The following is a 23,696-nucleotide window of genomic DNA, read 5'->3' as shown; positions in this document are numbered from 1 at the left end:
AGGCTTCTTACAGCAGTACGGTACAGACTACGACGAGGTGTTCGCTCTCGTGGCAAAACAGACAACACTAAGAACAGTTTTGTCAGTAGCAAACCGCACAAACATGATCGTCAAACATCTCGATACTAGATGCGCATATCTTTATGCTGATCTAAAAGAGGAAGTTCAGAAGTATGGGTTTTAAACCCGGTGAAGCAGATTCATGCCTGTATACCCGTAACAGTGCAGGTAAGCGATGCTTCATACTTATCTATGTCGACGACATGTTAGTAATTTGCAACACGGACGAGGAGTATCGCAGCATTAGCACCACGCTTCAAAAGGAGTTCATGGACTCGAACCTAGGAGACATACGACAATTCCTCGGGATACATGTAGAAAAGGTAAACGGCATTTACACCCTAAATCAGAAAAGCTACATCGAAAAGATTGTTGATCGCCTCGGAAACGAGAACGCTAAACCGTCAAAGATACCAATAGATCCCGGGTACATAAAGCAAAATGAGAAGATTCTTATTGTTGTTGTTGTTGTTGTTTATTGTATTAAGTGATTGGCCAAACAAGCGGCCTTATCACTGAATTAAAACTAAAACTTAAATAACTAACGCAGTACAATGACAAGACGGATTGTAGAGACCGTGAACGGTTTGCGAGATATAGAGACAGGGAACGGTTCTGGAACTTTCCTGAGGAACAAGGATGAGAACATTTCTTCTCTTTCACGCAAGGGTCAAGGAGGATATAAAAAGCCGCGATCGGCCGGAGCAGATCAGAAGGTTCTGGCTCGGCTTACTGTGTGTATCGTGGCGGAATTGAAAGTGAAATAAAGGCTCACAGTTGTGTTACACTTTAGGATCAACAGAATCTAGGTAGGTAGGCAGGTAGGTAGGTAGGTGCCAGTCAAATAAAATGTAACGCTGATTAAACTTACGGGCCATCGCAGTCATTGGGTCGTTCTCGCTGTATGCACGTCTTGTAAGGTCAGTTCTTATTAGTCTGTAGTTACGGAATACTCTAGGAGGGACATTTATGTTGACTCGAGCCAGTAGTTCTGGCGAATCTATCTCACCGACAATAAGTTTGGACAAAAACGTACATTGGGCATTATCACGTCTCCTAGCAAGTATGTCCAGACCAAACAACAAACAACGAGTATGATACGATGGACGAGGGGTTACATTACGCCACGGAGTGAAGTGTAGGACAATACGAGTAACTCTCTTTTGGACAGCTTCTATTCTATTGGACCAAACACTAGAGAATGAACACCAAACTGTAGAACTAAACTCGAGGATGGAACGAACATAGGACTTATACAGAGTTAACAGGCAGTGTGGGTCATTGAGTTCTCTCGAATGTCGACGAATAAATCCTAGCATTTTGTTAGCTTTGTCTAAAATATCACAGTAATGTTGTCGGAAATCTAGTTTGCGATCCAGGGTGACTCCTAAATCCCTGACCGTATTGCACCGCGGTAGTTGTGTCCCTGATATGCTATAGATATACCTTATCGGACTAGCTATTCTAAAGAAAGACATTGACGTACACTTATCAACAGAAATTAGCAGGTCGTTATTGATACACCAGTCAGAGAAAACATCAATCGATCTTTGCAGAGAAAGAGAGTCGGAAGTGTTACGTACGATACGAAACAGCCTAACATCATCCGCATAAAGCAGACAATCTGCTTCCGTAATGGCCAGTATGACGTCGTTAATAAAAAGCGAGAACAGCAGTGGTCCCAAGTTGCTGCCCTGAGGGACGCCAGATGAACTCTCGAAAACGTTAGATGACACCATCGATTTGTACGTAGTAGCTACGTTCAGAGATATAGGACCTGAACCAATTCACCAGCGGAGTAGAGAGACCGATCCGGGCGAGCTTAGCCAACAGCAAGCGATGGTTCACACGATCAAACGCAGCCTTAAGATCAGTGTATACTGCATCCATCTGAGCTCCGGAAGTAAAGGCTGCGTGGCAGTTGGAGACGAATTCCACCAGGTTTGTGGTAACACTGCGTCGAGGAAAGAAACCATGCTGGCGTGTAGAAATATAAGAACGACAGTGATACATTAGCGAGTTTTGTATGACGATCTCAAACACCTTTGCACAAGAAGGCAAGGTGGTTATACCGCGGTAGTTCTCAGCAGAGTTTTTATCCCCTTTTTTGTACACCGGAAACATCACAGAGGATTTCCAGGCCGTGGGTACAGTACTTTGTGCAAAAGAGAGTTGGTAGATTTGAGACAGAGGCTTTGCTAAAAATTCGCGGCATTTGGCAAGGATTGCCGTAGGAATACCATCGGGTCCAGGGTTGTATGAGGTTTTGACCTGCTGCAGAGCACGTAGTTAGACATCAATGTCAACAACATCACAGGGCACATTATTTAAAGCTGCTTCTAATGATAAGCTTGCATCATCCGTAGTAAAGCAGTCCTTGAAACGATCAGCAAATAAGTTGCACATGCCTTCCTTACTGCTTGTGGAGACGTTGTTATATGTGAGAACATCGAGGAGCGAGCTGTTACCGCGTTTTGATTCAACATACCTCCAGAATCGTGTTGGGTGTCTGATGAGCGAGAATTTCACTCGAATGAGATAACGAGTATGAAGTTGTCTGTTATAGCTTCTATATACATTATGGGCAGCAATGAACCTTAATTTGGAGTGTTGTGTACCATTTGTACTGTAAAAGCGAAAGCATGACGCTTTGTTTTGCTTTAGACGGCGTAAACGTGCATCAGACCATGGTGGACTGCGACGCGGTGGCATTAGAGGACAGCAATCAGATATAAGCGCCAGTAGTGTTGTGTTAAATAGTTCCAATGCTGAGTTAACATCCGGACTCACGGTTTGGTGCGGTAGAACGCCAGGAACGAGCTTTATTGCCAGCACCAGTTAAGTGTAGTTCAACAGGAGGATGATGAACATCAACGGCAACCATAGGGAAGGGTGACACCACCGGTGGGGCACAATAATGTAGGATCTCGTCAGAGACAATTATGAGATCGAGAATGTTATTCGATGCATTAGGTATAAAGTTGATCTGAGAAAGCCCATTACTATAGATGCAGTCAAGCAAAGAGCGGCAGTTGTCCGTAATTCGTGAATTCTCATAATTGATTCGCAGTGCAGGAACGTTAGAATCATCGGTGTTCCAGGAAAGATTGGGGAAGTTAAAGTCCCCGAATAGGAGAAACGTATCGGTGGTTGCACAAGCAATATTATCTATGGTGGAGCAGATAGTTTGCATGGTAGTAGTGTTGTTTACTAAATCTGGAGGAATGTACACTACACCCGTGATAAAAGTACGTTTATTACCATAAACTCTTACCCAGAGTTGCTCAACGGTATCCTGTGTAGGACAAAGTATTGTACGTAGGTGTGAAGCAACGGCAATAAGAACCCCGCCACCGATTGATTTTTTACTATTTTTGCTGCTGCGGTCTGTTCTATACACTGTATAATTATCCGGGAACAATTCCGAGGAATCAATCGTTGAATCCAACCATGTTTCAGTCAGGATAATAACGTCATAGTGGGTTGTAGAAACATAGTCAAATACTTGATTGCATTTAGATTTCAATCCTCTAACGTTTTGGTACAGGAACAATAATTCGTCAGTATTATTACGGCAGGCGACCCCTGTAGGATTGACATGATAGCCGTGCGATTGTGTGAGTGTAGTGTCCGTTCTTTGGCGATGGTTTGTTTTGATTTCACGATCATTAAGTTGCGTGCGCCTCTCGTCAAGCACTACCTCAGTGGAAAAAAATTTGTTTGTTGTAGGAAAAACAATCGTCTGGTAAGTGCAATTATTATTTACTAACGTTGTTTCAGCGCCGGTGTTCTTCGTTTCTTGAGACCTGTCAGGATGATTTGTGTGGTTGTAGGGGAAAGCGGGGCAAAATGGGCATGTTAAGCAGTTTACTGAATATTCTATTGAATATGCCACAAAACACAATTATTCATGCATTATTGTATGCCTCCACTATTTATCTATGGATTAAAATTGCCACATAGAATGAAAACAACTTAAAATCATGAAAACAGTGTAAAATAAAAGTTGATGTTTTACGAGAAGCTATTTTGACACGCGGGGTAAAATGGGCATAGCCCTGGGGCAAAATGGGCATATGTAAACAAACTGTGAAACGTCAAAACACTGGGGTAAAATGGGCCACAACAACTGCGCTTAGGTAATGGTCTATGCTTTTGCGCACCGTTTCGTGAATTGTATTTTCGTTCTATCTTTTGTTTTGCTGGTCAGGAAAGCCCTTAAAATTCTTCCAAAAATATGTTATCAAAATTAAAACAGTTTTTACACGTTTAAATCTACAAAATCGATTCTTTTGAAGCTGTGTCTGTTATCATTATTGAGGCGACAAATACAACACCATAGCCTCACCAAACGCCATTTGTCAAAAGTATCTGCCCATTTTGCCCCAAGCGTAACTGCCCATTTTGCCCCACGTGAAGCATTTTTGTATTTTATGTTATATTAGTAAAAATACGCATTCGATCGCCTTGCTTTCTTCAGACAAATTGTATAGAAATATCATATCTTTAATAATATATAATGTAAAACTTCAACGCATCCCTGTGACACTGGGTTAAGCTTATTTTCGAAGTGACAAAAATTACATCAATATGCTACTAAACCTTATTTTGCACTTTTCTTGGTTATTTGTTGTGTTAGGGTTATGAAACTTACATGGTGTTCATAAAACACTCTAATGAATACATTTTGAGCATTGGAAAGTAGCTTTGTAGTCAAATAATGCTTAAATAGAGGGTGCCCATTTTGCCCCACATGCCCATTTTGCCCCGCTTTCCCCTAAGTGTGCGCGATGTGCGTGGACTGAATACCGGTGAATATTAGTGGGTTTGCGGTGTTGGTGATGTGCGTGGAGTGTGTGCCGATAAAATTGTGTGATCCAGCAGTGGCGGTGAGCGAATATTTAGCACCGTAGGCAAAGTTGTAGGGGTGGAGAGACCCATTGGCGGTTGTATACGAAAATTTGCACTCGGCTGTTGAGTTCGGTAGTCAATGAATTCACGTACTGATAGGCCAAGAGGCCAGGTGTCAGAGGAAAGAGCTTTGTCACGTAGTGATAAAGGCACTAACACTTTAAACGACAGGAATGAGAGTGTAGCCGTATTTGTACCCTGGCGAATAAGACAGTATGCTGTAGCATCGTCAATGGATAAAGCTTGTTTGACCATTTGTACAATTTGGTCACTGGTTGTATCGGGAGAGAGCCGGGAAGTATACAACGCGCATTTTTGCACCGCGGAATGAGCGGGAACTATTTTGATAGGAAAAGCTGCTATATCCTTTTTTGTGCCAGTTATCACAGGTGGTGCATGAGTTTTGCGTTGAACATCGTCAATTCGCTTCGTATTGTTGTTTTGGCTATTTCTTTGATTGCTCGTAGCACCGAATGTAAACAATGCGTGATTGTCCTTAATGACATCGGAAAACAAACGTTTGGATGGTGTTTTAGTTAGTGAATTTCTCAACTGGTAGAGAGAGGAACGTCTGTACTGATTGAACGCTTGCGCTAGACTCCTTCTTTATTCCTTGTTTCCTTCATTCGTCCCCTCAATACAATTCCCAAGCAACAAATTCAAGTGACAGAAGGTCATACGTTTATACCGTACAAATTCATTACTCAACATAGCCGCCCCCCGTTGAAAGGTAGCTTTCAACCCTTATTACGAAACCTCTCTTTCTTCCTTCTGTCCGGGCAGTATGCAGATCTTGGTGATGGCTCTTCTGTAAATTCCATCCTTCGTTTTCACATCAACCACTCGAACCAAGCCGTCATCACCAGGATAAATCTTCAGCACTCGGCCGAAGCGCCATTTGAGAGGGGGAAGGTTGTCCTCCTTCAGCAGGACCATAGTGCCCTCCCGAACGTTGTCTCGCCTTGAAGTCCACCGGGTACGCGGATGCAAACCAGACAAGTAGTCTCGATTCCATCGCTTCCAAATCCGCCGAACATACTCCTGCAATTGTTGATAGCGGTCCAGGCGGTTGCCTGGAATCTCAGCATAAGATGGCTCAAGGACCGATGTAAGCGCCCGTTGAATCAAAAAATGACCCGGTGTCAGAATTTCCAGGTCCTCTGGATCGTTGGAAAGTGCAGTTAACGGTCGCGAGTTCAAACAAGCCTCCACTTGAACTAAGATAGTTTCCAGGTCGTCTCGCCGCAAGATACTGGATCCTATCGTAGCCTTGAGATGCCGTTTCAGCGACTTCACTGCGGCCTCCCAGATCCCACCGAAATGGGGTGACCGCGGAGGGATGAAGTTGAAGGTGATCCCTTCCGTTCCGCAGTAAGTTGTAACAGCATCCTGATGTTGTTGTTTCTGGAACAGCTCATACATCTCCTTGAGCGCTCGATCAGCTCCCCGGAAATTTTTGGCGTTGTCGCACTGGATTACGGATGGTTTACCGCGACGAGCTATGAAACGCTTCAATGTAGAAATGAAGGCTGGAGTAGACAAATCGGCAATAAGCTCCACATGTACTGCCTTGATCACAAGACAGACGAAAACAGCAACATAGCATTTGATTGGAGCAGCCTTCTTGTTGGTTTGTCTATAGAATAATGGACCACACAGATCCACACCAGTGTTGTAGAATGGGAGAACTGGGTTTACGCGTTCTCTGGGCAAATCTCCCATGATTTGCTCTGCCGTTGTTGGTTTGGATCGGAAACAACTTACACACTCATATACGACCTTTCGTGCCAGGTTGCGTACGCGAAGGGGCCAGAATCTCTCACGCAGGCTAGATATGAGCTCTTGTTGTCCCGCATGCAGATATTGTCGATGATAAGAACGCGCAATCAGTAGGGTCAATGGGTGAGAAAACGCTAAAATTATCGGATGTTTGCGTTCATACGAAACAGGCGCGTTTCGCAAACGACCACCCACACGTAGGATACCCTCTTTCAGAATAGGTGTTAGCGTTTTCAGTTTTGAGTTCGGCTTGACCGCTCCAGTTTGACGAACATCCCGAAGCTCCTCAGCAAAGGTTTCTTGTTGGGCCAGACGAACGAGCGTTAGAGACGCTGACACTAATTCATCTATTTTTAGAAACCCCTTTCGTAGATTTCCGCGGTGTGTCGGTTGACAATTGTACATGAATCGCAGCAGATATGCCGTAAGTCGCACCAATTTTTCGTAAGATGAAAAAAGATCGAATAGAAAATTTGGCGGTACCTGTTGAGATGTGGCTACAATCGATCGCTCTTCCAAATCTTCCGAGGAAATTTCAGTATTGGGTTTGTTCGTAGGCCAAGCTTGACTTGGAAAATGCAACCATGAGGGCCCTTGCCACCAAAGTTGGGAATCCATGAGCTGCAAAGGCATCATTCCCCTGGAAATAATGTCAGCTGGATTGTGCTCGCTGGCCACATAACTCCAAGGCATCTTGTAGGTTTGGTGCTGGATTTCCGCAACTCGGTTCGCAACGAACTGTTTCCAACGGGAAGGACTGCTTGAAAGCCAATGAAGAACTATCGTCGAATCAACCCAGAAGTTGATTTTAAGCTCCAATTTCACCCCTTGCTTCACCTTCTGCCATAAGTGTGATAGTAACAACGCTCCCGACAACTCGAGCCGTGGAAGGGACACGTTTTTCTTCCGTTTGGTATTAGGTATCGGTGCCACCTTTGACTTAGCACATAACAACCGTACTGAGACTTGGCCATCGGACGATTCTGCTCGTATGTAGATACAGGCGCCATAAGCCCGTAGGGAAGCATCACTAAATCCGTGAGCTTCAATTCGCACTGTTCCACCAATTGCTCGTCGTGGAATTGTCAAGCTAGTCAGATCAGCGAGTTGTTCTCTGAAGCGCAACCAGAATTGTTGCCGTTCAGACTCCAAAGGTTCATCCCAGGTATTTTCGTTCTTCCAGAGCTCCTGCATGAAACACTTTGCTACTACAATGACTGGTCCTAACAGTCCAAGAGGATCGAACAACTTAGCTGCGTCTGATAACGCAATGCGTTTGGTGATGATTTCTGATTCCTTCCAACCAGGCACACTAAACCCTAGCTGGTCCGATGATGGCATCCATCTTAAACCTAAAGCCTTGATGGATGTGCTGCGATCGATGTTCAAAACATCTCCCTCGATTTGTAGTTCAGCTGGTATTTGCTCCAGTAACTCAGACGAGTTTGAAGCCCATTTGCGCAGGTGAAATCCTGCCGATTGTAGAAGCTGATTTATTTCGCTGCAAATAATCCGGCCATCTTCAACAGATTCCACACCGGTGATCATGTCATCCATGTAAAAATCTTGCTCGAGGACCTTGGATGCCCTGGGATATCTTGTTTCTCCTTCCTTAGCCAACGCTTGCAGACAACGGGTGGCCAAGTAAGGTGCGCAGGCTGTGCCGTACGTAACGGTTTTCAGCTGATAGATGCGAATTCTATCATCAGCAGATTCTTTCCACAGGATGCGTTGAAGTGGACGATCGGATTCCTTCACCCAAATTTGGCGATACATTTTTTCAATGTCAGCCAAAATCGCAAATCTGGGTACTCTAAATCGGAGTAACAACGACAAAAGATCATCTTGCACTGAAGGTCCCACCATCAGTGCATCGTTGAGGGATACCCCTGTATCAGTAGAACTGGATGCATCAAATACGACTCTTAGCTTAGTCGTGAGGCTGTCGGGTCGTACTACACAATGATGCGGCATGTAATATGTCTTTCCAATGTCATGGCGGTCAGATGGAATTTCTTCCATGTGTCCTAGATCGAGATACTCCTGTAGGAATTTAGAATATCCCTGCTTCAATTTCGAGTCGATATTTAATCGCCTACAGAGCGATTGTAGCCGCCGTGATGCAGCTTCATAAGAGTCACCTAGTTGATTAAGCCTTTCAGTACGCGTTGGTAAGGCTACCACGAAACGGCCTTCGTGGTCTCGTGAAGTTGTTTGTACAAATGCTGCCTCACACTCAGCTTCCTCGACGGATAACATCGCAGGGGAGTAGCAGCCTTCCAGTTCCCAAAACCGGCTTAGTTGGTCATTCAGCGTCATGACGTTGAGCACTAAGGAAGAGTGTGTTAGACCTTGGCTTACCTGACCTGAGACAATCCAACCCAGCTCCGTGTTTTGCAGTAGTAGTTTTGGGCTATTCAACCGAAGAATGTTACCCAAAAGTAGATCGTTGTAACCTTCTCGCCCAATAAGTAGATCAATTGGCCCTGGCTCATAGAAATGAGGATCCGCCAACGTCACTCCCTTCGGTAGGTTCAATCCTTCCGGATTGACTGCATGTGCTGGCTGGTCCCACGTCACTTCTCGCAGCACATGGAACTTCCAGCTTGCCTTGAAGGTAGAGCAGTGAGAGTGGATAGCAAGGCTCACAGAATGATGAGACGAATGCTGTGCCTTCCCTATTCCACCAAGCAGATGATGCTCGTTCCTCTTCTGGACTCTCAACAGCTGTACCAATCGTTCCGTAACAATGTTGATCTGTGAACCTCCATCCAGTAAAGCTCGAGCCCAGATACGTGTTCCGTCAACATTCACTACTTGTACCATTGCTGTTGGTAACAGGATTATTTTTTCGAAATTGTTGCGCGCACAATGTTGAACAATAGAAGCCGGTGTAGCTGCTTCTGCATTTGATGTAGACGGCAGTGATGACGCTGATGCTAATGACGACTGATCAATTGGAGAATTCGGTTTGTGAAGCATCGTATGATGATTTCGCTGACATACACGGCAAGATCCGGACGAACAATCCTTTCGCTGATGACCCGCCGACAAACAGTTAAAACACAACTGTCCGTTCCTCACCAGCTCGTGTCGCTTTTCCACAGATGCATTTCGAAACACTTCGCACAGGTACGCAGCATGTGAAGCCCTTTTGCAGAATGAACAAACCTTTGTGGCCGGCTTAACCACGCTGTACACTTCGTTGCGGGTTTTCATTCTGCCTCCAGCTGTTGTTGCTTCACTTGTTCGATTCCTGTCTGGAGCCATGGCTTGCAAAACAGTTGCTTGGCTGCGAAGGAATTTCATGATCTCGTCATACGTGGGAACATTGGTTGAGCTATGATGTATTTCCCATTGTTTAAGTGTGGCCAGGTCTAATTTAGAGCAGACCATGTGAGCTAAGAGCACGCTCCATCCTTCCGTGGCCACTCCCATTCTAGTCGTCATTTTAACACCACGCTCAAAACTGTCAATTAAAGAAATCAGTGATTCGTATGATTCCTTTTTCATGTGTGGTATCGCAAATAATCCATCAAGATATCGTTTCACCACTAGCTTTTTGTTTTCGAATCGCGATTTCAATACTTCCCAGGCAACAGAATAATTTGCGTCGGTGATTTCGATGTCTCCTACTACGTTAAGAGCATCCTTTTGAAGAGAGCCTTTTAAGTATCGTAGCTTGTCTACGTCGGCTAAATTCTTATTGCGATCAATAAGACTGAGAAAGGCATCTCGAAACGGTAACCAATCTTCCATCTTTCCATCAAAAGTTGGCAAGCGCATTTCGGGAAGTTTTGTGTGTGGCATGGTATCGCGTGTTGGTGTGGAAACTACACTTGATGACAAGTTTCTTTCAATTGCCAATGAAAGCTCAAAATGGCGGTTCTCGAAAGAGGCGTACTCTTCTTCTTCTTGTTCGAACTGTGCATTGGAAGAAGAAACCAAATTGTTGGTGTGCCATGTTTCATATTCCGTGGATAGCATCGACAAGCGTGACGCACATCCTTTCAGAAAAGCGGCATCCGCTCTTGTTGCATGCTGTAGTGCTTGATCAATGCGGTCCAGCCTTTGGTCGAAATGCTGACGCATTCGCTTTCTTTTCTCCGCCAGCATTGCTGCTGTTGGAAAAGTAGGACTTGAATTTACTGATTCAAAACCTTCAAACTCACTCTCCGAAGCTTCTCTTGCCACGGCTGCCCTCAGTATTGGATTGGCTTGGCCATGATCGCTGTCTGATGCAGCTTGCACATGTGATACACGATGCGATGCGTCTTGTTCCTCAAACGCCGCCGACGTCGTTGGAACTGGTGAACCAGGCATTTTCACTTGTAACAAAAAACACTTTTCACAACACTGAATGTTCGTAAAATAGTTCAATTTGTCCCGTACACTACCCGTAGAATTAGTTCAAACCACGCGGTTTTATTGTTCGCACACTCACGCACACACCCGGATTAACACGCGCGGATCGTATTCTTCGCATACACTCACACACGCACACACTCGGATTAACACACGCGGAACTTTGCTTTACCCGAGAAGAGAGAATTGTTCACTCGCGCACACGCTCACTCCGTTTGAATCACGCGCGCGAACCTTTATCTTAACCCGAAAAGAGAGAATTGTTCACTCGCGCACACGCTCACTCCGTTTGAATAACGCGCGCGAACTGTATTGTTCACAATACGTTTGTTAGCACCGACCACGTTTTCCACGAATTAAAACGTTCGATATGCCTTAAGTAGAGAACTTGCCTCCTTGCACTGAAAACACTTCTTGCGTATTCGAACGACTGATGATCGATCACAAGCAAAAAGATACCGTACCGACCGCGTTTCCACAGATTGAAAACGTTCGATGTACGTGTATAGGGAACTTGCTCACCTACACTTGAAACATACAACTTTTAATTCAATGTTCACTAACACTTGAACAATATATTGTTCAACAAGCGTCCAAAAGACTTGACCGTGAGAAACAATAACTGGCACCGACCACGTTTCCACGTATTGAAAACGTTCGATATGCTTTGTACAGGAACTTGCAAACCTGCACTGGTAATTTCTTGTGAATTCGAACGGCAGCGGTTCGACGACACACAATAATGTATCGCACCGACCACGTTTCCACAGATTGAAAACGCTCGATGTGCGTGTGTAGGTAACTTGCGCACCTACACTGGAACAAACGATACCACCAACGACGTTCCACGAATTGGAAGTCAGGTACTCGGTTTGTGGGGACACTTGCACTTCCGCACTGAAGCTACACAACACTTCTCACCGAAAACGTTCCACACTTTGAACGCTCGATGCACCAAATGTTGCGTATCTGGACTTCACAATTAAGCCACTTGTGAAGTGCACGATCTAACGCATGCGTATGCTCAAGTATGAGCCTGTCCGAACGCGCACAGCTATTTTACACGCACACTGAATGTCCTAGTGTCCAACTCACACTGTGACACTCGCGCGAACAATACACTGCCGTTATGCACACTTCCTCTATCTCTCTACGAGTATCGAAACAGCAAACGCACAATACACTGCCACTAATGCACCCGTGTGCAACGAATTGTCGTTATCTCGATAGCCAATTCTATCCGGTTCTACGAAGGACCATAATGTTTTAGTTAGTGAATTTCTCAACTGGTAGAGAGAGGAACGTCTGTACTGATTGAACGCTTGCGCTAGACTCCTTCTTTATTCCTTGTTTCCTTCATTCGTCCCCTCAATACAATTCCCAAGCAACAAATTCAAGTGACAGAAGGTCATACGTTTATACCGTACAAATTCATTACTCAACAGATGGATTTATGCGACGAATTTTTGCGGGAGGGTGACTGCTACGTGGAGTTTTTAGGTCAAGTTGGCTCATCCGTGCAAACCCAGTTTTAATTTCTTTAGTCAATGGCTCCATAACGGTCTTGATGCTTTCGGCTACTGTCGTTATTGCCGCCTGGAATCCAGATTGCATGGCTGCGTCTTTTACGAACTTGGTGCGCGGATTCATGAAGACGTTGTTGCAGCCAATACAGCACCAGTGTAATTGTTTATATTCCGAAATGCGCAGGAACAGATCAGCGGGAACCGAAGTGCAGCGCTGATGAAATGGAGAGTCGCACAGGCAGCAGCTGATAGATGCCTCCGCAATTTCCATAGTGCAGGCGTTGCAAATACGGGCCATTCTACGGGAAACGGTGCAGGTTGTCATTGCAGCAACAAGAGCGATGGCGGTCAGGACGCGTGAACTCAGAAGCGATCCGAAATGCGAAATATGCGCGAGTTTTTGGGTCACAGAGATAAACGCACTAATGCACGATATACGAACGGTGTTCTAAAATACTGTGATTATACAGAAACCGAAAAATAGTGTGATAAACAGCGCGATTTTCAAGAAAATATACAGAGCAATATGCGAAAGCGACTTTTACGTTAAACGTCAAACTGTCAGTCTTATGGAAACCAATACCTCCTACAGATCGTTGGTTGGATGTTTGCTATATGTAGCGGTGAATATGTAGCGACACAACGTGTAACCGTTTCTTAAGACGCGTTACGCATAGCAAAGACATACATAACGCATCGCGCGTAACGTATAGCACTCACTCACCTACTAACACTAACAATAGCAAACGATTGCACTACTACCATTAGATATTAGATTAGAATTGTATTTTATGTTAGTGTTGTGTCCGCACAAATGAAACATGGACGGTGATGTACGGCACAAACAGAACATATATTTTAAACTATTTTTTGGCATCGTTATACAATAAATACGGATATGAATAGAAACGCACACACACACGCAATGCGGGGAGAGGACGACTGGTTCTGCTCGCGCCGCGATCCTCACTGAGGACGTCACCGGATGACAGGCCTGCTGTCAACGGCGAGCCCTCAGGATGAGGGAGCGGTCTGTCCACAACATTTCCCCGTTTTAATCAGGCCGGTACGGCTTAAGCCGACGCAGTGCTGCGCTCGCTCGTTCCGTTGCAGCCGCTGTGATGTTGTTGTTGTTGTTGTCGGTGTTGTTGTTGTTGGTGTTGCTGTTGGTACCACTGTCGTACGTGGTTGCACCGGACGCCGATGATGCTGCTGAGGCAGCTCTCCGGATTAGGCATGTGTAAAATGAACGAGAATCGCACCGTTCGAACAGTTCGGTAAAGTGCACGAACGAACGAGGTTCTTAACAAAAACAACGACCAGGACTTTTGGAAGAAACTGACTACACCGAATGCGTTCGAACGTTCCGTTCAGTGTTCGACGGCACACATAAATGTGGTAATAAAACGTGCAAAATCATATTGCTTTCTCGCTCTTTCTCGCACCGTGCGAACGGGTCGTCAGAGATCAAAATGTACCCTGTTGGTGTTGAAATCGTACCCATACAACTCAATTCCTCGAACGCCGTCGAATTTGTCCAGCAGTGTTCGATACGTGTGCTGTTGGTGTGGAAATCGTATCTATACGACTGAATTCATCGAACGCGTTCGAACTGGTATTCGCGCCCGCTGCGCAAAGCGACGGAAGGCGTTATGGCGTTCTGAGAATTTTATCATGCCTTCCTTTTCTCTCCAACGGCAAATTAGTCGAGCAGCTCGTCGAGCTGCCCGTCCCTGGCTCCGCCTCATACCCCTCGCCTGAGCGCGCTGCCGAAGGTTTGGATGTGTTGGTGCGTCAGACGGCCAATCGCTGTCAGCCATCGTCCGTGCTCTTTCCCTCCATAGCGCCATCTCTTTCTCGCGTGTGGTCAATGCTCATGAGTTGCTGTGGCGCTTAAAAGCCGTTAACAAACATTGCGGCGATGAAGTTGCATTTTCACAAATCAAACCAAAAAAGCGCAATGAGTTTAATCGATGCAATGTAAAAATGATTACGGAATCGCTAGCGCACGATGGAGGGTTTGCTGTGCAACGCGCAGAACCATAATTCGCTCTAACACGTTTCTAACACTAAGCTTTTGCTTTCGTCTGTTGTGGATTACATAGATATGCTAAGCATCCTGCGCATGTGTGTATGCAAAACTGTCGCCAAATGTAATTTCTTCCGGAATGTTATAATCCATCGGTCAAAGAAAGGAAGGTGTTCATGAAAGGCGGAAAGACGAATTGAGGCCCCTGAGGAGGGGGTACTGACATACAGCTGTTGGAAGATTGAACAGTATACTTAAAATGCCAGCGGATGGGGGTGGGGGGGTGGCCATGGGACCCCTACGATCATCGGTCACAGGCCCTAAAATTGCTGTCGCCATGGGGGGAGGGGAGGTGCAAATGGTTCTCCAGCCACGGAGCCCTAACGACCATCTTTCCCGGGGCCTTTGTCGCTAATAATCTGTCCACTTGTAGACATACGGCATACTACAGACTAGAAATCTTCGGCGATCGCCTAGTCCGCCTACCGTTAGATCCACCGCTGGTTCATGACGGTGTTTTTTTTTATCGTGGAGGTGCATCCTTCCCCCTGCCTGCTGCGTATGCACCGGGCAGGAGACAGTGTGGCAGTATGCAAGTTGCACACTGGATAGGAGCGGGCCCGCGGCACCGCCATCATTCCAGACATCTGCATGCCCGTCGTGGGTTCTAATCGCGTATGAACCGTCCGCCGTAGGAAGGGCTGACTATCCGGCTACGTGGTACTCAAGTCCTGAAAAGACCGACATGATCGCGTAGGCCATTACGCCAATAATAAGAATAATAATAAGAAGAAGAACTTAGCATAGCAGTCCACACTCGGGGATGGTTTTTGTTTTGACTTTGGTGCTGCCGGGTCTACCGCTGTGGGGCGACAAATGCATGGAATGCACTCGACCAAAACATGAACCTACCCATCCGAGCCCATTCCAAGGCATTGCCGGTCAATCGGCGTTATGATAATTACTCCAAACCAACAAGCCATCAGATTCTGGACGGACAGGTGCAGCACCATACGCGCACCGTAATAAACAAATCCAGAATCCTCTTTTGTAGGGATTCAATTCAAAATGTTGTTTCCACTTGCGTCCGTTAGCTGAATTAGAAATAAATGTACAATATATCACACGCACGTTTGCTTAGATCGTGTGTCTTTTTAATACCCCCAACAGCAGAGCCGATCGCAAAGATGTCAATACCAATGGTTGTGTTGTCTGTCAGGTAGCGAGATCGAAAATGCGTGGACGTTGTAGCCGCAGCGGATGAAAATGTACGCATCAGAATAAAATAGTTTTGGGGTTTCCAAACGCACGCACACACACAAACACACAAACACGCGCGCGCAAACTCACACACAAACACGCGCGCGCAAACTCGCACACACACACACACACACATACACGCGCGCGCGTGCGCGCGCACATGCATGAACGCGCGCACGCCAGCACGCACGCACGCACACACACACGCACGTACGCGCGCCCGCGAGCATGAAAGCGCGCACGCCAGCACGCACCCACGAAAACGCGCTCGCGAGCATGCACCCCCGAAGTCGCGCAAAAACGCACTCCCCCCACCGCCCCCCCCCCACCGCCCCCCCCCCACTAGACCACCCTCCCCCCCCCTCCACGCATGATCGATTACGGCTACCTTGTCGGTAGAACGGTTGGTTCAGCTTTCTTGTAGCATCCTCATCCCTAGTGCCGGGCGGGTGGGGGATCGCGACATGATAGAGAGAACGGTCACTTTCCCCGCGCTGTGTGTGTGCGTGTGTGTGACGAGACCCAAAAACGCGAGACAGATTTCGGCACATTGAAAAAAATATATTTTTTAGTCACTATACACTATGCTTCATGATGCTTAGAAGGTCGTTGAAGCATCAAACATGTTCAAATTAAAAAATATTAGATTAGTGTTAGACGTTCTCCTACGCTTGTTTTAAATAGCCTTCTTCACCCTCAATTGGCAGGGGCATCGAATGGTCTCATCAGCAGCGGCACGAAATAAAATAAACCATCAATACACCGATAACACTTTGAATCCCAATCCAGCTTCTCCCACAGCGTCTCAAGGCCACACACAAATTAATAAATGCTAACACCCACCAATAACAATACACAACCGCAATGCACATATGAGTATCAACGCATACACCGCAACAGCCAATCAGCTGGCGGCGGAAGGCACGGGCAGAAGCGCCGCAAGTACAAGTAAGGCCAGGCAGGGTGAGGGAGGTAGAAGAAGCGGACGAAAAAATGGGCGCCAATATTTTTAAATTTTTTGACCGCTTTTTTGCTCTGCCGCCATAAATAGTTCGTCCATTTCGCCAGCAGATGGCGCTAAACTTGCTCGACCCAGCGCAGGAATCGCTGAAGTCCAGCGCGGGGATCGGGCCAAAATCTGCGCTGGCTAGCGCAGATTTTGGTACATTTTCTGCGCTGGAAACTGCTCGAATTTGCGCAGCGGGAACGTTTTTCAGACACAAACCCGAACACTTGCAAATACACAAAAAAAGCACTATCTTTCTACACACACACACACACACACACACACACAAACACACACACACACACACAAACACACACACACACACACACACACATCGTGTTGTCTCGCTTACACTACAGCATCGAACCATCGCTCCGTATGTCCCCCCCTCCTACGCGTACAAAACCACCAGTACAGCGCAACGCTTTGCCGGAGATGGTTGTGCGCGTTTCGTTCTAAGTCCCGCGTGCAGTGTTTGTGCGTTGGTACGCATTTCGTCAAAATCTCGTGCGCTGGTGTGTTTTGGTGAAGTGTGAAGTAAAAAAACAGTGTGTACAGACGCATATGCAGTGCGGGCATCGACAGGTAAGGATCCATTTATTCACAGATATGTGTTTGCTGGATAGAGGTCGTACTTAGCAGCACGACGACATGATGTGTGTTTTTGTTAGGTTCTAAATGTGTGACGAAAGTTTACATTAAGTTTCAATAAAGTGTTTAATGTAACCAAAAATTACCGTGTTTGTGTTTGCTTTTAGAATAAGTGCGCATTTGCGATCGTGTCTATTCATGAAAGAAAACGAGAAACGAAAGAAACAACTATCTTTACATGTGTTCGTAGCATGGCTCGAAAGAACACAAACACATTGAGAACTGCAGAGCGCACCGTGCGTTACGGGTGGGGTGGGGGAAGGCTCGCGTGAGTGGGTAACTCATTGGTCGAAGGGACACTGTGGCTGGTATTATTGAATCCGTTCGTAGCGGGAACATACGGCGCTCACATGAAATTCTAGGGATGGCAACACATTTCTTCCGCCCGGTCCTGCAACGCCGCGGTGAATAACTGTAGCAACCATCTAGTACGTTAGGAAAATGAGTGTCGGGACGTACGCCGCCGCTACGAACGTATTCAATAATACCAGCCTGTATTTCGACAGCGTCACTCAAATCACTAAAAAAATACACTCATTTTGCCGGACGGGTAGGAGCACCCAGTGCGTGAGTGACTCGAACGTGAGTTCTGTGAGTTTCAGTGACTTATCGTTGCGTTCGTTGCGTTGTGTGTGGTATCCAAACATCACCGGTATCCTCTCAATAATCTCAGAGAGAGTTTGTATGGAAACCGCTTATGCTTATTCTCTGCTTATTCTCTGCTGCTTGGTATAACCAGAACTCAGAGAATAAGCATAAAATGAACCGGCACTCAGTGACGTCATGGATTGGATCGAATCCTGTCCGGAGAATGACTGTTCCAAATCGCTCAAGTCATCACCACACCCGCTGTCAAAATTAAATTAAAACGAAACTCTTTTGTTTACTTTTTATTCAAAGATAGCCGCGTCGCTTTTCGTGCGCTTATAAATCCCAGTTTTTGTGTAGATTTCTGTGTACAAGCTTGATTTCCTTGCTACCTATCCGTGTTACCTGTAAGTATGGAGATAAATATTAAAAATAAGACATTTTAAAGACATGCAAAACTCATATACTTACTTTTTACAGCTGTGATTGTGGGTGGTTGTTGTGTGCAATTCGATCGGGAGTTGCTAATTGTTGTTCACCTGTAAAACCTGTAAGTTGGATGAAATCAAATTGTATGTTTTTCAACTATTACTTTACATTGAAACTAAATGAAAAACTAAAAATAACATAATTGCAGGTTACCATGAGCGGTTCGAATGTGCAACATGAAGCCCTGCGCACACGATACCTTTCGTGCTGGGCCCGGCCGGTTGATTGCTGCCCTGAGCATGCTCATCCTTCAGAGCAGATAAGCAGCGGGAAAAGACCGCTCCATCAATTCGCATCACCGCATCACGGAACGGCATGGCACAGCGCGGCAACCGCCGACAATTTGCCCGTATCCTTGTGACCAAGTCACGAATAAGCTCAAGCATCTATCCCTCAACGTCGCGGTTCAGAAAATCGTGCGGGATCTCGATCAGGAACGCCTCCAATACGCCCTTGTTCGACACGTCGAACTCCTGTGCCATTTCCTTCCGTGCCATGCCCAGCGCCAGCATCAGGTGACACGCTGCGCAGATCAGTTGAATATCACCGTACTCGATGCCGTTGTGTAACATTTTCACCAAGTCCCCGTCACCGCCTATGCCAATTCCTTCACAATACGGATCACCGTTAGATTTGGCGCATATAGCCTACTGGGAGGAAGGTCACATACATTACAAACCATTCAATTAAAACACAGGAACAAATCTTACATCCGCGGAAAATGCGTCCGAGTGTGGGTGGTAGCGAGCCCCTTTTTCTGCACCCCTTCACAGCTGCAGAGGGTATCGACTATTGACTATCCCCGCCAGGAACAGTTATATACCAAAAATCACACCCTAAAATGAAACAATCATCGAAATTAAACACAAGCACACCTTACCTCAGCGTCGGCATCGTGCGTGAAGGCTAGAAATTTCATCCGGTTTTATTCCATGCTCCAACTAAATCTAAATCATACTTCCGTGGTTGGTTTTATGTTTATTCTACAAAACAAAACGTTTTTAATGATAAATATCATATAATTTGCATAAAATACTTACAAAATCACGGCACACGCGAACACTTGTTGTTTACATTTTAGCTTCACTCTCATTTGACATGTCAAAAATTTGCAAGCCCCAAAGCAGGGATCAAAAAGAGGGGTGGGAGGGGAAAGAAGGTGATGAGATCGAAGCGGCACGAAATGACCGTTGCAAAAACCGCATGCTCAGAACGCTAAGTCCCAGAAGAGGGAGATCGAGCTACGAATGTGACAGAGAGGGCATGAGAAAATGAGAGAATTTGAGTGCCATTGTCGGGAGGGTATACTGTGTGCGTAGTGAGTGTATTACGATCATCGAGTGCGTGGGTGCCTTTGAGTTAACGTGCGGAAGAAGCATTAAGGTGCGCATACACGTACCGTGCGCGGTTAGCGTCTTAGGGTGCGCATACACTCAAAGAACTAAATGCGCTGCGTATCTGGATTCTCCTGACGGAATGAACGGAAACGAATCGCTTCATCCTCGTCCGCTAGGGTCTGCCCTTAAGGACATAGGCGCCTTTTTTGGTCGTAGCAGCAAGACGCCAAGATCGCCCCCGAATGATAATGTGCAGGGTTCTGTTTCACCGGCGGTGGATGTCGTTGAAGCTACGCCGGAAGAGCAGACTTCAACCAGCATGGAGTGCCAGGAAACTTCCCATCCTATCAAGAAACAGGGTTTCGAGGTTAGTGCCAGCAAACTGCAAGAAGCTCTGATGGTAGCAAGGGAGCTGCATACGTATACGAAGGATCGGAACAATGTACATGCTCCGATAAAAAAGATGTCAGTGAGCATCCTCTCGGCGTTATCGTGTATCGAACTGGAGCTGCTGACTATGAAGTTGCGATCGGAGAGGGCTGAAAAGGCGCTTCGCGAGGTCCAATTGGAACCTCCAGAAACACCTATGACTGGGAAGAGAAGTAGGAAAGCGAGAACGCCAGAGGAAGCAGAGGACGCTAAACGAGCAAAAAACGATGCTCCCTCTTGTAACCGTCCAGATGCCTAGTACAGCGAAGGGGGTAAAAACTCAGAGAACGGTGAGCTATGGAGCACGGTTGTCAGCAAAAAGGCCCAACGCAAGAAGAAGATAGGAACCATGGCGGAGGGTAAGCAAACAAGAGCGGGTGAACACAACGGCCCAGTTAAACCCGTACCGCGACGACCAAAAACGGAGGCAATCCTAGTTGAGACAACTGAAGTATCAACGCACAAAGACATCCTCCGCAATCTTAAAGCTGACACTGAGCTACAGTCGTTCGGCAAACAAGTTGCTCGAATAAGAAGCACAAAAAATGGAGGATTGCTATTTGAGCTTAAGAAAAGTGATCAAACGGAGTGCGAAAGCTTTTCCGGAAAGATTCAACAAGCCATTGGTGAAGCTGGCAACGTAAAGTCTTTGGGACAAATGGAGACAGTAGAAATTCGTTTCATCGACGAAGAAACGGAAGCAGCTGACGTAGAGAGGGATTTGAGAAACCAGATAACTGGCCTCGAAGGCTATAAGGTGGAGGTAACGATGAAGCCTTCCTTCTCTGGTATGCAGACCGCTCTAGTGAAACTCCCGGTAAAGCTAGTGTCGGTGGTTACAGGAGCAGGAAAAGTGCAAATCGGTTGGTCAGTCTGCCCGGTGCGTATAAATATACCGAGCAGAAGATGTTATCGCTGCTGGCAAACCGACCACATTTCTCAGGACTGTTGTGGACCAGACAGAAGGGACTGCTGCCTGCGCTGCGGGGAAAAAGGGCACTTCGCTGCTACGTGTCGTCAGCCACCACGATGTGTGCTTTGTCCAGATGGATCCAACGCGCATCACTCTAGCGGAGCATTCTGTCCAGCGGCTAAGAAAACAGCACCATGGAAGTAGCCCAGATAAACCTAAACCATTGTGAAGAGGCACAGGCACTACTGAGCCAGGTGATGGTGGAGGAGATAGGAGATATTGCTATAGTCTCTGAGCCATACAGCGCTCCAACAGGCTCTAGTAGCTGGGTGGCAGATAAGACTGGGAACGCTGCAATATGGGTGACTGGCAGGTACCCAATACAACGGGTAGTATCTAACACCTTCGAGGGTTTCTGCATAGCTGAAGTAAATGGAGTGTTTTTCTGCAGCTGTTATGCTCCCCCAAGTTGGGAGCTAGAGAGGTTCCATGTTATGTTAGACAACCTCGTAGCAGAGCTGGATGGGCATAGACCACTTGTAATTGCCGGTGATTTCAATGCCTTGGCTGTTGAATGGGGGAGCAAGCAAACTAATAGCAGAGGTGATGCTGTTCTCGAAAGCTTCGCCCGGCTGGGAGTAACGCTGGGAAATACCGGCACAACCCCCACGTTCAACAGAAACGAGAGGACATCAATCGTTGATATTACGTTCTGCAGTCCCACCCTCTCGGAGAGATTGAACTGGCGAGTTAGTGATGCACTCACTCTCAGCGACCATAATGTTGTCAGATACGCCATCATCCAAGGGCATAGGCTAACATCATCATCAGCGCATGGGTCCCGAGTTGGTGGTAGAGGCTGGAAAACCGAATCCTTCAATGAGGATTTTTTTAAGGAGCTTTTAGCTTTCGGAGATTTCGGCGAAGCCGTGAGCGCCTCTCAAATCGTGATAGCCCTTACCAAAGCCTGTGATGGCGCTATGCCAAGAAGAAAACCTCCTAACGGGCGACGACCACCTGTGTACTGGTGGAATGCGTCGATTAAAAGACAACGGGCTGAATGCGTAGCAGCACGGCGCAAAATGCAGCGAAAAAGATGCCCTGAAGTAAAACAACAACTCAGGATCGTATACATTGCGGCTAGGTCAGAACTTAAAAGAGCGATTAAAGCCAGTAAAAGGCAACACTTCCTCAAACTATGCGACGAAATCGCTCGGAAGCCCTGGGGACTTGCCTTCAATACACTCATGAATAAGGTAAAGTCTTCGGAACCTGTAGAACAGTGTCCTGTAAAGCTGAAGAGCATTATTGAAACCCTGTTTCCAACACATGCACCACCGAACCTCAGTCCTACGATCAACACGCCAGAGACTGACCCTGTGCCTATAACGACAGGAGATTATTAGCCTGGCCAATCGTTTAAAATGTGGCAAAGCTGGGATTAGATGGCATCCCCAATATGGCGATCAAGGCTGCTATGTTGGCATACCCTGATGTGTTCAAAAACGTGCTAATGAACACCCTGACTACCGGCCAGTTTCCGTCAATATGGAAAAGACAGAAATTAGACTCGATACCGAAGCCAGGTAAGCCGCCAGGCCACCCGTCAGCTTTGAGGCCCTTGGGACTTGTGGATAACCTGGCCAAAGTTCAAGAGATGGTGATTTTGAACCGCCTAACAAAATACACTGAGGGACCACACGGTCTGTCTGATTGTCAATTCGGCTTCCGGAAAAAACGATCTACAGTGGACGCGATACTGGCGGTGCTGGAAAAAGGTAATGCGGCGATTCAACGGAAGCGATGTGGAGCTCGATACTGTGCGCTCATCACCATCGACGTGAAGAATGCCTTCAACAGTGCTAGTTGGGAGGCAATTGCGGCAGCGGTAGAGCGCATGAAGATACCCCCGCACTTGTGCAGGCTGTTGAGGAATTATCTTGACGGTCGTGTGCTGCAGTATGATACGGCGGAAGGAGTGAAAACCAATGCCATCACCGCAGGCGTACCCCAGGGATCAGTGCTTGGTCCCACCCTGTGGAACGTCATGTATGATGGAGTACTGACCCTCGCCCTCCCTCCTGGTGTCGAAATCACTGGTTTTGCAGACGACATCGCTATCACTGTCTCAGCTGTGTCTATTGAGGAGGTAGAGATGCTCGCCACCGACGCAGTCGGTCGGATTGACCGGTGGATGCGGGACGCAAAGCTAGTGATTGCGCATGCGAAGACTGAGTTCATCGTCATCAGCAGTCACAAGGTGCACCAAAAAGCATCGATAATGGCAGGAACTGTACAAGTCGAGTCTACCAGATCGCTGAAGTATCTTGGGGTAGTCATCGATGACCGACTG

The 23,696-nt window shown here is 46.6% G+C and overlaps 2 protein-coding genes across 2 annotated transcripts; one reads left to right on the top strand and one right to left on the bottom strand.

Annotated features, from left to right (window-relative positions):
* Positions 1-5,718: 5,718 nt before the first annotated feature.
* On the bottom strand, positions 5,719-11,073 carry LOC120956216 (uncharacterized). Its single transcript, XM_049608911.1, has 2 exons — positions 10,923-11,073; positions 5,719-9,578 (listed from the first exon to the last, which is right to left on the bottom strand). The coding sequence occupies exons 1-2, from the start codon at positions 11,071-11,073 to the stop codon at positions 5,719-5,721; spliced, it is 4,011 nt and encodes a 1,336-aa protein (XP_049464868.1).
* A 9,528-nt stretch (positions 11,074-20,601) lies between these two features.
* Positions 20,602-22,749, top strand: LOC125907478 (uncharacterized). The gene has a single exon (XM_049610085.1). The coding sequence runs from the start codon at positions 21,538-21,540 to the stop codon at positions 22,747-22,749; it is 1,212 nt and encodes a 403-aa protein (XP_049466042.1). The 5' UTR covers positions 20,602-21,537.
* Positions 22,750-23,696: the final 947 nt, after the last annotated feature.

The sequence above is a fragment of the Anopheles coluzzii genome, chromosome 3 (assembly GCF_943734685.1).
Source record: "Anopheles coluzzii chromosome 3, AcolN3, whole genome shotgun sequence".
Lineage (NCBI taxonomy): Eukaryota > Metazoa > Arthropoda > Insecta > Diptera > Culicidae > Anopheles > Anopheles coluzzii.
This window is presented reverse-complemented; position numbering and strand designations above follow the sequence as displayed.